This window comes from Montipora capricornis, chromosome 4, assembly GCF_036669925.1.
Source record: "Montipora capricornis isolate CH-2021 chromosome 4, ASM3666992v2, whole genome shotgun sequence".
In the NCBI taxonomy this organism is placed as follows: domain Eukaryota; kingdom Metazoa; phylum Cnidaria; class Anthozoa; order Scleractinia; family Acroporidae; genus Montipora; species Montipora capricornis.
The window spans coordinates 8564113-8579112 of NC_090886.1; the positions used below are offsets into that span (position 1 = coordinate 8564113).

Below are 15000 nucleotides of genomic sequence, written 5' to 3' on the forward strand. Positions count from 1 at the left end.
TATTAAACCACGAACACATAGAGTGGTCTGCCTGTGGTCTAACACAACAAAACATTTTAATGTAAACTTCAAATAAAATAGCCTTTACAAAGTCAGCTGTTCAACACAACAAAACCCAACGAAGTTTTTGTACCATCAAACGTTTTTAAAGTGCTAACATTTCCACTGAGTCACTTCGGAAAGGAAGATCTGCGTTGCAATTCTAACAAAGCTGCCGCTGCGTTTGCTTGAAATTCTAAGTCTTCACGTTCTGTAAAACATTCACTGGAGACAGACGCATCTGGGTTCACATTCAAATCAAGTTCGTTGTTTACTCTCGTGGTTGTAATTGGTTCAGAACATGGTGAGATCTCATACTCACTTCTTGACTCCATTTCTTGTTGTTGTAATTTTAGCGCCAGTTTAAAGTCAGTCTGCTCTTGTGTACTCATAGTTACGCACGATTTTTTTTCCGTTGGAAAGTTTATAGCATATTCTTCCGAGAGTAGCCTCTTCTGCGAACTCATCCTATGATCAGTTTGCTTGCGAAGATCGGAATAAATTGAAGTAAAACTAACACGAGTTGATGAACTCTTACTACAATCAGTGCCTTTCATAACAATGTTATCAAGGAGTTTTTTCACGTTCTCGCGTGACGGCAACTTTCCCTTTAAGTTTATTTGCAGAAATGCGACATCCTTATTCAAAAGAGCCCAGTTTCTTAGCCCATAGGAAGTGTACCTGTCGGGCATTTCATTGATAATGACATCCTCTATTTGTCTGGAACTCGAGATGATCACTTTGTCGGCCGCACGAGTGGTTTTTCTACATCTTTTGCTGCCGTTCTTAGTTTTGCTTCGAGGCGGTTGATTTATTTTTCTAAATTTGATCTTTTTAATTTTTCGCTGCTATGCTTTGATAAAATACCACATGAAAAGGCGGATTTACATGGGCTAAAAGTGCAAATCTTTCTTGTGTGTCCATGTTTTAAGTGGCAGTTTCCACACGCGGATAAGTGCCTCCTATTCTGCTCTGATGCTCGTTTTATTTTGTCATTGAACCTTACAAGTTTTTGGCGTTTCGTTTCGACGCAATTTTTTATCTCGTTTACGGCTTCCTTTTGCTTTTTAGCATAACGTTGTAAAGGAAGCATCACAGGCAAGTCGTTTTCATTAGTTTTGTCAGCGTATAAATCTAGTGAGCGTCGAACATGCGTCCGTGTTAGCTCGCAATCCTCTGCTCCCGTTTCAGCCATGTTTTCTACTCTGTGAATACCAGTATCTACGGCTGGCGACGCAAATTCAAATACTCTTATTCTGATGCTCTTAGCTCCTTTGTCTAACAAACCTTTCATCTGCAAGCTTTCTTTTCCTTTTCCCACACAGAATGATATCATCCCCGCCTAGCAACGTCTGACAATTTGCCTCGCAACGCAACCAATCAACCCTGATAACGAATGCGATAACTGACGTCATTAAACGCTCAACCTGAATCCGAAGTATCTTTGCTAAAAAATCCGACCAACGACAATATTTAGGTTTTAGAACACAATAATAAAGCGCAAATTAAGGTACGAAAAGCGAATGAGAAATTTTAACATTTCTTAAAGTTTGAAATTTGAAATGATAATAAAAAATGCCTTAGGGCCAAGTCGCACTAGAGGACAAAACTGTTTACCTATGTCAAAAATCTGTCATCAAAATGAAAAACCAAGTGCGACCGGTTTGTCCACGGAAGGACAAAATTTGGTCACAGACGGACAAACTTCAAAGATGCCGTCGACTACCTCTGGAGCAGGCCAAACTGAAACAAATCTTGGAAAACAATAGCGAGGGTGTCTTGATTCGGAAATGATTTGACAGGTGATATGTAGCAGAGTCTCTATGCTAAAGACTTCGTGGTAAAATTGATAACGTTCTCATTTGGCAACAACATGAATCCAGGCGCGGGCGACCAATATTTTCCGTATGAAATGGGGCAACAATTTCCCTAATATCCACCAGGATGGATCTGTCCGATGCCTATCCCTTACATATTGCCGGTTTTCACTGTCACACCATCATCAAAACCATTCAACAAATAAATCCAAGAATCAAAGAGATAAAAGAAGATGAATATTGAAACAGTCTCACAAAGGTTCAGGTCTGTGCGATGTTTAGTGCTGGAGATATTCAAAGAAATATTTTACTCAAATTTATAAGGGTTCACGGTATGGAGACGCCATGTTTGTGTCCCTCTCAGGGGCACAAATATGGTGGCCGGAAGCTGACAAAAACATATGTCATCGAGTTTTGCTATAAAAAGCCAGTAGTTGTCTTCTGAGGGCTCATAAACAGCTATGTGAGTACTTATTCTCACACAAGGACTGTTCAGATTGCAAAATCTCAGCAGATAAGTCACTTTTTTAGCCTACGTGATAGCATTCTCGACCTCAATTTTAATATCGTGTCACGCAAAAGCTTAGAAATTCAACCTTGCTTTATTACAAGACGAAAAACGCTATCAAACTGAAAATTTGTGAAAAGACAAGTCTTCAGTTGTTCTAATAACTAACTAAACTAAAATCTCAAAAGGATTGATAATTCCTTATTTTTTAGTTTTGATGACGTCACGTGAAAACCAAGAATTCAACGATCGAGGAACTCCCAGCCCATCTCCTTCTACCACGAGTTCTGACTCGTTGCAAGAATCCTTTCAGTTCAGCAAAGACGGCTCAATGCCGGGATCATCCCAAACTTCTTTGCGCCGTACATCTTCGTCAGCCGAGAACATTTTGAGATCTCTCGTGTCGCGGTTTGTGGATCGCAAAAAGCGAGTAAAGGCGGTTTCGCAGGAAATTGTGCGACGCTCACAGCATGGTGTGATGTTTTGTTCACATATTTTGTTCTCAAGTGCGACTGTAGCTTTCCACACAATTTTTTTGTCACTGGCCGATTTCAAGTCAGATTTGTCCTGAACAAATTCCGAAATTGCCCTCTAGTGCGACTTGGCCCTTAGACTGAAGAGGAGAAAAGCGAAGGAGATGACAACGATTGGGGAAACTATACAAACTGTTACATCTTTGCCCGAATATTCAATAATCATCCTGTTTTTCTTAGTCTTATTGTCATTTCAAGTTAGTTTGAATTTTATTTACCGTTTGTTCAAAAACAAGAAGGTAAATGAAGTAAAAACCAGCCAATATGGCAACAGGAAAACGGTTGCTGCAAAAACGTAATTCCACCCGGAGAAGAGCCTTTTAAAGAAGGGCAAATAAGGTACAATGCTTTTAAGACGCTAAATTACTAACCTTGGACCGTGACGCCTCTTTCCGTTTTCGTCTTGGGCAATTTGTCAATACCTTGCTTGCCAACTTACAAAACCAAGACTTAAATCAATTTTACGTTTTGGGTTCAATGCGTAGGCTAACAAACGACTGAATGAGGCTGAAGTTAATTATCAACGCCCAAAGGCAGCTGAGAGCTTATATTATTATATGTCGACACTTTTCCCCGGCCTTGATATAAAATATTGCTAATTAGAGCAAGCCGTGCACTTTGCAAGTGGTCGCACTAAGTTTGCTGAGACATGGAAACCTCAAAAAGACAACTACAAACATGTTGGCGTTATTCGGCCACCAACGTGGCTATTTATTATATCCTCAACGAAATCAATAAAAACCGCAGTAAATTAAAGCCATGTTCAGCAAAGGTGGGGCGAGAAAAAACGCCTACACCTAAGAATGAAAGAAAGGAAATAGAAGGACGGAGCAAGGGTAGGGAGGAAGGGAAAAATCTTGATAATCCAAGTTTAGTCCGTGAAGGAACAGCTAAGAGCGCCAGTCACGAAGATTGCAATCCCTTAACTAGACCTATCCTTACTCCGCCCTTATCTATGATGGGCTCATTTTTCTGGCTGAATGCATCTATTGACCCGAGGAGGTCAAAGTCGACGACATAAATAGCATCATTCCTTACAGTAATAATGCCCCTTTTATGTCGACACTTTTCCCCGGCCTTGATATAAAATATTGCTAATTAGAGCAAGCCGTGCACTTTGCAAGTGGTCGCACTAAGTTTGCTGAGACATGGAAACCTCAAAAACGACAACTACAAACATGTTGGCGTTATTCGGCCACCAACGTGGCTATTTATTATATCCTCAACGAAATCAATAAAAACCGCAGTAAATTAAAGCCATGTTCAGCAAAGGTGGGGCGAGAAAAAACGCCAAGGCCACAGAAATGTGGCAGCCCCACCAAGACCACGCAAAGAGCACGGCGATACTTGTCAACGCGAATAGCTAATGTGCTCACGGCCGGAGCAGCCCATGTCTGAACTACAGCCGCAAGCGATAGTTTATAAGCGAACTCTCAATCTAAAATTAAAAAAATATATATATATTATAGGCGAAAAGAGAAATTACAATTAAATGGCACGGATATAGCAGCCCATGACTGAACCATAACATTATACTTGTCAACGCGAATAGCTAATGTGCTCACGGCCGGAGCAGCCCATGTCTGAACTACAGCCGCAAGCGAGAGTGTATAAGCGAACTCGCACTCTAAAATTAAAAAATATATATATTATAGGCGAAAAGAGAAATTACAATTAAATGGCACGTATATAGCAGCCCATGACTGAACCATAACATTGCAATCAAATGTACTGACTCGCTGGTAGCAGCCCATGCCTGAACTACCAAGGCGCCAATGAAAAGTTAACGATGATTGACTGTTAAGAAGGATGTGATAATTATATTAAGCCCCGGGGTAATGTTACAGGGCACGTAGCAGCCCATGCGTGAACTACGTAAGGCGTAGAAATGACAGATTAAACAATACAGCTACTAACTACGAACTTAATTTGCAAGCAAACGCTCTGGGCGGATGTAAACCTTAAAGGCATCGGACTTCCAGCGGCCAAGAGTGCGAATTTGTGAATCAGAGAATCCTTTTCCAGCCGCATGCGATGCAGCTCCGATTCGAAAACTGTGACCTTTGTACCGACGGGTATCAAGGCCACAGAATGACAAGCAACGTTGCAACTCAGTATTGAATTGATCGGCCGTAATCGGTGCCAAATTTAAATGACAGAAAAGCGGACCGGTGCGATTTCCCCTCAGTACGAGATAATCTAAAATGGCCTGCACGGGACAAAACTGCTCGTGGCAGTCTTCTCGTGATATTAATATCTCAAAAGGGCGGTTGTTGACGTTCTGTTTGTATTCGGAAATTACCAGCTTGAGGAAATGAGCTTTGCCGTCGGAAATTAAAAATCGCAAAGCGCTAAATTGAAGAACGGTGGAAACTGACTTAGCACTATTGGCTGCTAGTTCGCCGATGCGGAAAAACCCATAAAAGGCTAAAAGGAACATAGCTCTTTAGAGAGTTCGTTGAAAAGCCGAAGAGTTGGTGAATCGAAGAGACCTTACAAGTTCGTGCAAGACCGGGCGGGTGATTGGCAGACGAATATCACTCTTGCGACGGCGGCTCACCGCGGTCAACAGCTTTTGAATAAGAAAAGATTTCGTGGGGTCGGAAAAACTTTTAAGCTTGTGTACGTAACTGAGTGCAGAGATGTACGATGCTATAGTCGACGGCGCCAATTGGTGGGCCGATAGATAAGAGATAAACAGAGCCAGCATGTTTGGACTCAAAGGAAGCTGGGGGCTTGAGGTTTTATAAAAACGGTGAGCGAAATCTTGGAAAACAGCCCAAGCCCGTTGATAAAGTTTGCGAGAGCCCGGTTTTAATGCCGAACTGAGAAGATCCCTCAAATTAGCGACCAACTCTCCGGTAGAAGGTTCGTCGGGACCGGAGTGGGAAATGGGTCTGCATCCGGTGTGATTGCCTTGAACGAGTCTATCTGAAAACGTGAGATAAAATCGGCACGACTGTTTTGAAGACCAGGCACATGACGTGCTTTAAACAAAATATTGTGCCTTAGGCAACAAAGAATCAAAGGGCGCAAGAGTGCCATGATAAGTTTATGCTTGGAAGATTGCTTGTTAATAACATCAACTAAGGCGGCGTTGTCGGTAAAAAAGACAACACGCTGATTTGCAATAAGATACCCCCACACATGCACGGAAAGGGTAATGGGGAAGAGTTCGAAACAAGAGATATTAAGAGAACGCGACGATCCAGGCCACGCGCCATAAAACCAATGAGAACCAAAAACCGCGCCATAACCTTTTGAGCCCGCTGCATCGGTGAATAGTTGCAGCGTGGCTGATGTTTCCCAGCGATCGGATAAGAAAAAGGCCCTACCATTAAAATTGTCTAAAAAAGTAAGCCACAGCTTGATGTCATGCCTAGCGTCCTTATTTAAACGGATATGATGATATGCCTTTTTGATACCTTTGGTAAGGTCAATAAGGCGACGAAGGAAAGCGCGGCCTGGAACTACGACAGAACACGCAAAATTTAAAAGACCGATAAGGGACTGAAGCTCCCGAAGCGTAACTGTTCGACGTTTGTGAAATTGATGAAGCAACGTGCGACATTTTTGAAGCTTATCAGGTGGTAATCTAGCCTCTTGAGAAACAGAGTCAAGAGTAATACCCGCGAATTCAAGTGTCGTCCTCGGCTGAACTGTCTTTTCATGAGCAATCGGCACTCCGAGATAATCGCACAGGCGGAGAAAATTCGCCAAATCGGCTTCGCATTTCTCTGCAGAAGGGGCCACGAATAAAAAATCATCTAGAATGTGTAAGACGGCTGATGCTCTTAATTTATGCAACGATAGCCACTCCAAAGCAGTGCTAAAGGTTTCAAAAATGGCGCACGAAGATGAACAACCCATCGGGAGACAGCGATCGAAATAATATTTGTCCGCCCATTTTATCCCAAGCAAGGAATAGTCTTGAGGATGTATAGGGATGATACGAAAGGCCGATTTTATGTCGGTTTTTGCCATGAAGCAGCCAACCCCCAAACGCTGAACAATTTTCACTGCCTGATTTATGGTGGCGTAATGAACAGTAGAACAGTCGTCGGGAATGTTATCATTAACAGAAAAACCCGAGGGATAGGATAAGTGTTGAATTAAGCGAACCTCGTTTGGTGTCTTTTTGGGAACTATGCCAATGGGCGAGGTGCGAAAATCAGGAAAGGGAGCGTTGGTTAAAGGTCCAACAATCCTGCCAGCATCAATTTCCTTTTGCAATTTAGACAGGACCAAATCCGGGTTTTGTAGGGAGCTTTTCAGATTAGGAGACTCGAACGGGGCGCGATTGCCAATAAATTGTATGCGAAAACCATAACGAAAGCCATGGACCAAATATCTAGCCAAATTAGACACATAATCCTGGAGCAAAAATTCAAGCCGATCCACCTTTACGGGCGTGACCGGTGTGCTGAGCAGAATTGAGGACGCCGGATATTCCTGATTTAGGGGGACCGTGGCGAGTGTGGTTCCCGGACGCGGAACAGTGACTTGCGGGGTGTTTTGCCCCGCATTTGTAGCAGATATGCTCGTAATTGCAGCCACTACAGGTTTTCCCGGCATGAAATGTCCAACAAGTACCCTTGGGAAAGGTGCGTGAACGAGAACGGGGTCGATTGTCATGGGTTTGGTTAGCGGGGATTTTCCCGCGGGAATTCACCATCGCCCTGAGCCATAGTTCCCAGTGAATTTGATCCCATGGGTGCTGTTCAGGGGCGGACTGCCTCAGAAAACGAAATTGCTCGTCGTAGAAAAGCCACTCACCCGACTTAAAGGCAATATCGCGCACTACTTCACAATACTTCATTAATTTTGGAGCATCCTGGGGCACCCTTTCTACATAAATTGCTACGAAAGCATTGAAGGCAGTTACCAATTGGGTAATGGTCTGCACCTTTTTAGAGGACTGCACGGGCTCTAGATGGAGACGGTTCTGTGAGGAAATAGTATTCCCCGGCGAGAGTGATAGTGCGAACTTTTCAGTCGGGGGCCCAACGCCTAAAAGTGCCCCAAAGTCGACATATTCGTTTTGCCAAATCTTGGCTTTGATCTTAGCACTCACGCGTGATCCCAGGGAAATGGCGATGCTGGTAAATAATTGGCGGGGCCCATCTTCGGTCCCAGACAAGGTGCAAGATTCAAGCGTACCTGAGACTCCCGTGAGCGCCGTTACCTCCTCGTCCACCGCCTGATCATTTGGGTGCACAATTGACGTGGAAGGAACTGGGTTAACTCGTCATTGGTGCTGGAACGTCGATTCGCTAGGGCAGCATTCACGGCTTCAGTGACGGCCACAGAAATTGTAGTTGCCGGAGCCTCGACATTCACTTGCATAAGCCCAGAGTCGTTAATGGCGTGAGGAGTTGCAGATGAACCCCCCGACGGCGTTTTAGGAGCCACATCAGGGAGCACAGAAGGACGTAACCCCAGTGAGCGAAGAGAATTTGTACCCAACGTGCGTTTCTTGGGATGCATAGCTGCTGATGAAAAAGGCTACCGGAAAGATAAACTAAGCTAATTAAAAGGGAAGCGTGACTGCAAGTGTTACCCACAATGATTAGAAGTCAATTAAGAATCAACAGATGGCCCGCATCTGGTTAAACTGATAAGCTGTGCTATCGGAAAAATGAATTGGAGCAGGAAATTCCTCAGAAGGGCGTATTGTAAAATAGCCTGAATAAAAAATGACAACAGCGAGAGCGTGTGTGCTAGCGCAAAAACGTAACAAAAAGCCGAGTTCCATAGCGGTGTGAGAAAAAACAGAAGCCGAGTGCATTGGACACACCTAACCTACTCGGTGGTCGAAAGGATTGTACACCCGTATGGCTTCTGTAATTAGCTCACAATAAAAAACAACCAAAGCCGGTATAACAAATAACATCGGGCACACTGTGCCATCAGGCGGATATCCGCACATGATATAAGAAGTTGTGAACAGCGTGGAATGCTGCAGCCAAAAAGTCAGCAACGTGTAATTCCAACTGAAGGCTGATTCATTAAAATTAGATATTCATCGGCTTGGTGAACATAAACCGCAAGGAACTGGCGAACAAATAGCAAATAAATAGCAAATCTTTTCAATGATGAGAGATTGCGATTGCTTAAATGCTCTCATTGTGTAGGGAATGTAGGTATCTTAAAACGGCCCGTCTGAGGCTCCTAAAAAGTCGATAATGGCCGCGCGAATTTAAATGAACGCCATCGCTGGAATAAAGGCTAACCTTGGTATTCCAAAAACCCCTGTGCCTCCAATAGAAGGAGTACGGGAGTGGCTCTAGCAGGACCTTCAAGTACTTGACTAAATCGCGAACGCGTTTATTATACATAGGGCTCGATTCTCGATAAACAGTTTGGCAAACGCAAACACGTTTGACCTGAAAGCGGTCATGAAGCACAGTGACTAAATCCTCAATAGCAGAAGCTATCGACAACGGGTCAGCGTGTACGAGATCGTTCGATCCCAGCTGTAAAATGACAATCTGGGGCAGAAAAGACTCAACCATCGGTAAATCAAAGGCACGTGCCTTTGCAATAGTTCTACCGCCAACACCATGCCATTTGATTTCGCAGGCTTCGGCAATGAGAAAATTGGCGTTAAGGTCGGGATGAGAGGCAATAAAGTCCTTTAAACGGCGGATAAAGGAGTGGCCAAGAATCAATACCCGAGGTGGAGCCATGCCAAACGTTTAGGGAGAATAAAGCCCTCTAAAAAAGAACTTAAGCAGCATACAACTTGCCTGAAAAATCTTGATAATCCAAGTTTAGTCCGTGAAGGAACAGCTAAGAGCGCCAGTCACGAAGATTGCAATCCCTTAACTAGACCTATCCTTACTCCGCCCTTATCTATGGTTGGCTCATTTTTCTGGCAGAATGCATCTATTGACCCGAGGAGATCAAAGTCGACGACATAAATAGCATCATTCCTTACAGTAATAATGCCCCTTATAACTAATAAGAGCTCTATCGTTAGCAAATTACTGTACAACACAGCCTATTTGACTTTATGTTATCCTTTCCCGCGCCGATTAATTTCTAATAGATATAATAAAGATCTTATCAACCTTGTTTTAAACTCCAAAGTGCAAGCTACGACACCTTTTTATTTTTCCAGTAAATTCAGTAACGTCATTGTGCTTTCCCCTCGCCCGAACCATTTAAGTGGAAAAAATTAGTAGCCTAAGTAAAGTTACGGACCTCGCCGAAGCTGAAGTGATTATTGGTGAATATTCACCGAGACGAAGTCGAGGTCAATATTCACCGATAATCACTGAGCCTGAGGCGAATAATTGTTTTAGTATAAATATACAGGTGATTATTTTCAAAAAAGAGAAAAAAAAAACACTTCAAAGCGGAATCATCTTCACTTACAGTGGCTTACTGGCAGCCATTTTGTCCGTCGAGGAGCCGTCGAGGTGATTATCGGCTGATAATCCGAGATAGCGAGCCAATGAGAGCGCGCGATTTTGTATAGTCTAAAAGCCGTTAGTAGAAATACACAGGTGATTATACAAAATCGCGCGCTCTTATTGGCTCGCTATCTCGGATTATCAGCCGATAATCACCTCGACGGCTCCTCGACGGACAAAATGGCTGCCAGTAGTCGTTTTGCCACTGTAAGTGAAGATGATTCCGCTTTGAAATGTTTTTTTTTTCTCTTTTTTGAAAATAATCACCTGTGTATTTATACTAAAACAATTATTCGCCTCAGGCTCAGTGATTATCGGTGAATATTCACCTCAACTTCGTCTCGGTGAATATTTACCGATAATCACTGAGCCTGAGGCGAATAATTGTCAAATATACATTTTTTTTCAAGAAAACATATTCGTGTTTACTAGCTTTTTCTTACACTTGCGCAATTGTACTGAATGAAAAGTTGCTGTAGAAGATATAACCCGAGAGGAAGAAGTTTAAAGTAAGGTTTAGGCCCGTTTTAAACGTCGCATTTTGCATGTGCCGAATATAATGCAAATGAGCGAAAACAATAGATTTTTCTCATTTGCATTAGATTCGGCACATGTCAAATGCGACGTTTAAAACGGGCCTAATTCACGAACATGCTCACCTGTCCAGCATGGGACAATAACGCCTGCACGAGGTCATGTTATTGATCGTCGGCATTTTTCAAAAGAATTAACTGTTGCCCCCTTTCAAGTAATATGTAATGAGGTAATGAAAGTACATTCTAGTGTTTATTTAAAAAGACGGGTCTGAAATTAATATTTAGCCTTTAAAAATTCAAATGCCATGTGATCAATGCATTACCAAGACAACTAGCTTGAGCAAAGAGGTGAAAACTATTTTTCCTTAAAAAAGACCTGAGAATTCAAGTCGCTTCGAAAAAAATTGCTAAAGTGAATTGTGAAATCAGCAACTGACTAAATCATTGTGCTGTTTCAACTTAAGAGAAAACTGAAAAAAGAAGCTGTGTTTAAATCAATATTCGTTGATGACTTCCTCTCCAGCTGCAAGGAGAATGTTTTTATCTTAATCCATCGTTAAGAACACTTGTCTTAAAAGTTTGCCTAACTTCATGTCGAAACAAAAATGCATCAAGAAATTTAAACATGCAAATAATTTACCTTATAATTGTGCTTGTCGCTTCTTATGTCATCAGTAATATACTACTAGTACTAGTACTACTACTACTACTACTACTAATACTAATAATAATAATAATAATAATAATAATAATAATAATAATAATAATAATAATAATAATAATAATAATGTTTCGGTTTCCTCTTCAGGTGCTTGATCGAGCAAAGGGTTTATTCTGACTACACTGCAACGAGCTTCGAGTGAAAGTTTATTTAGGATGTGTCAGTCACGCGTACAAATGCAACACACTCCTACTACAAATACAAGACAATCCTACTATAAATGTAAGACAATCCTACTACAAATGCAAAACAACCCTACTATAATACCTAAAGTTAAATATAATCTCATAGAAGTTGTGCTACGCCAGATACGAAAAACCACTAAAAAACCACCGTTTAGACTTGGCCAAAAAACATGTGGAAACGTATTTCCCGTCTAATGCAGCAGCACAAAACCCCGAGGAAAGGGTGAAAATAATTAAAACAGCACATCATAAAAAAGTAAACAGACAAGGAGACTGACTAATCTAGAATGACCTAAGTCTTCTGTCAAAACTGTTAATAAATATCCTAAACTAGTCCTGTGACACCCCGCGAGCCTCTCCATTGTGGCGTCAGAATATCAATTTCTGACTAATTCATTCAGTCATTCAATCGTCAGAAATTACATTTCCTAAATTTATCCAAGATGACTTCGAGCCAAAAGAAGGCGGTTGTTTCGATAAAATAACTGAATTTAGATACAAAATAACAAAGAGTATATTTTTAGATATTTGGAATACTGCCTGAGAGGCTGGAAGTTTTACTATTTTTCTTTTATTTTTCAGTTGGACAAATTTGCGTTTAATTCTTGGAAAGAGTTTAATTACAGTACGACGCGCCTTACCGCGGCCACCTAACAATGCTTTTTTTTTACAAATTGTCCACCAATCAAGATGTGTGAATTTGATTGACAGTCACACCTCTTTGCAAAGTTCGCACACTTGTAAGTTGAACACCGTTGCGTGGCTTATTGAGTTGACGTATTAACACGTAATTGTCAAATGTGAAGGTTTGTTGGGTAGTAACGGTATGGCGCGTTGCACTGTAAATTCGTCTCAAATTCCAGTCTTTTGGCTCCGAGTTTCCTCAAATTAGCAAACGTTTAAGTTCACTGTATGATGAGGTACTAGGCCTAATATTTATATTTTTCCTTCTTTTTATTAGACGGTCGAACAACACGACAATTGCCACAACTCCGCCGGAAATACAAGATCGTTCCACGAACTTTATCAAGAACAGCCCCTGGTGCAGACACATAGATACATATATACATCAACTTGATTTATCTCGAAATTCAGTGTAGGCTTACAAAGTTAGTATTTTATCGCAAACGTGACTATCGAACCAAAAGACATCAGAGCAAACAATTCCTTAAAAACTTTAATGTATTTGAATGGACCAATCTTAGCATGCATGCATTTCCACAGATATTCCTTTACCCTAACTTAAATAAAGTGTTTGCAATTTTAATAAAAAGAGAGACGTCGGACAAAAATCTAGAACCCTCAGTTGCAAAATACTTGGTTAACACATATTCATCAGTTACCTGAGCGAAATCTAAAAACTTTCATGTCATTAAGAGGAAAAGCCTGAACTGGCTCCAAGCGAGATCTACAACGAAATAATGAAAACAGAGCTCTTTTGAACTGTGGCATTTTAAATGCATATAACAATGGATTTATGAGAGAGTTTGCGTAAAATAAGCAACGTAGAGAATACGTTAAATGGAACCTTGTTTGATGAGAAATGGTTTCTAAGTTTAATAACGATGGACGAGTAAGAAAGAGGGATAATTAAAAAAAGACCAATTATGGACAAGGAGAAGGCGAATTTCAGGGAATAGAAAAAACTGATGGCTGTATACAGCGCAGCTGTAAACCAAACACCCGTAACAGCTGCTCCAAACATCCTTTTTTCGATGAGGCGATGCTTGAATGGACGAAAAGTTGCGTGCATCCGCTCCAAAGAAATAGCAACAAGGCTTGTTACAGAGGCTGTTGGAAAGAGGTACGCCAAACTTGAAAAGACTTTTGGGATCTCAAATGTCCAAAAGGAACAATTGTTACCCAATACCAAAAGCTCAACGATCAAGCTGTATGGAACAAACATGTCTGCAACCGCCAGGCTGATCACCAGGTACATGCTACCCTTGCGAAGGCTTCGCTCTTTTAGGAAAATAATGATTGCAAGGGCATTCATGGTCACGATAGAAACAGCTTCGATGTTAAGTACTGTCAGCCAGGCAATGCACTCGGATGAAGAAATGGGCACGAAATTTGGAGTCACTGTTCTGTTTTGGTGATGAGAATCATTGGCCATCTATGTGAAGAAAGAAAACAACGATTAGAACATTAGCATAGTTTGTGATTTGCTAAGAGAAATGCAGTTTTTAGGTAACAAAATACAAAAGAGACGAAAGAGGTAATTCAGTCAAAAAAAAGGTAACAATCCAAGCATTCTGATTGGCCAATGATCACATATAGCTAATCAAATGTGAGTCCTCTGAACATTTATCATAAGTTTTCCTTTTATTTTCTCCCTGTATATTATCAATAAGTAGCCACAATGTTTTTTCGGACAATTTGAAAAAATGGACACTGGTAAATTTAAGACCTCTGGGCTCGTGCAGTTCAGTTGATTTTTAAAAATACAAGCTTTTCTTGTCCCAAATTGCAAGAAAACATCGTTATTATTCGTATACACACAATCTTCCTTTGCACTTGGTATTAGTAACATTCCGCGCAAAAATGTATTTCATTATGATCGATTGATAAAGAAGCTGAAAATGAAGTAACACAGAGAGAACCAATAAAAGCTTATCTTTGAGAAGACAATGATGGGAAAAGAGCTCCAGTTTCAACAGTTTCAACACTATGCACACATTTCTGGGTTGTTTTACCGAGTTTGTCTGCTAAATGTCTTATAAAAGCACACACAAAATCATTGACTTTTGTTTACTTTCTTTCTTACAGGATCCTTATAATCTACCCAAAATGCTTCGATGCTGTTATACGTCCCTTTAACTGAGAGATCGAAAATAATTTATGCCTGTTACACGTTTGTCAAAGAGCGGAAATCGAAATGTTTCGACTATGTTTAGGTTTCGAAACTTGGCTCTTTTCTATAAACGATATTTGCCAATAATTTGATGCACATAGACTACATTCTTTATTTGTCGAGTCCTTTACATTTTTTAGGTCCAAGTTCGAGATCATAAAATTCCGCCTATATGTTGCCGGTAAAATCCGCTTTTAGGTTGAACCCTAGGGTGAATACGCACTCAGGTGGATTACAGAAACTTTTTCGGAGTCTAAACATTAGGGTCAGGTTACCGAAATTAGTTTTGGTGTTTATGAATAGATAATAATTGACTCATTATACAAAAGTAATTTTAAAATACAACCAAACTTTTGTCTTTAAGGAACATGTTTCGATGTTTCAAAGGA

The 15000-nt window shown here is 41.1% G+C and overlaps 2 protein-coding genes across 3 annotated transcripts in view; both read right to left on the reverse strand.

The window, feature by feature from the left end:
• LOC138044441 (melanocortin receptor 5-like) overlaps nt 1–3400 on the reverse strand; it is a 9280-nt gene extending 5880 nt beyond the window's left edge. The window contains exons 1-2 of one of the 2 annotated variants that reach the window (XM_068890955.1): nt 3269–3399; nt 1327–1425 (exon numbers count right to left, since the gene is read on the reverse strand). The gene's annotated coding sequence lies outside the window, so the exon portion shown is untranslated. Of the gene's footprint in view, nt 1–1326; nt 1426–3268 lie in introns of both variants that reach the window. The other variant, XM_068890956.1, reaches the window with a different exon arrangement.
• A 2335-nt stretch (nt 3401–5735) lies between these two features.
• LOC138046054 (uncharacterized) lies at nt 5736–7532 on the reverse strand. The gene has a single exon (XM_068892737.1). It carries the CDS (start codon nt 7530–7532, stop codon nt 5736–5738), a length of 1797 nt encoding a protein of 598 aa, XP_068748838.1.
• Nucleotides 7533–15000: the final 7468 nt, after the last annotated feature.

What these genes read in the sequence shown, in the direction of transcription:
- LOC138046054 (XM_068892737.1), bottom strand. Translation starts at nt 7,532, where the DNA reads ATGACAATCGACCCCGTTCTCGTTCACGCACCTTTCCCAAGGGTACTT.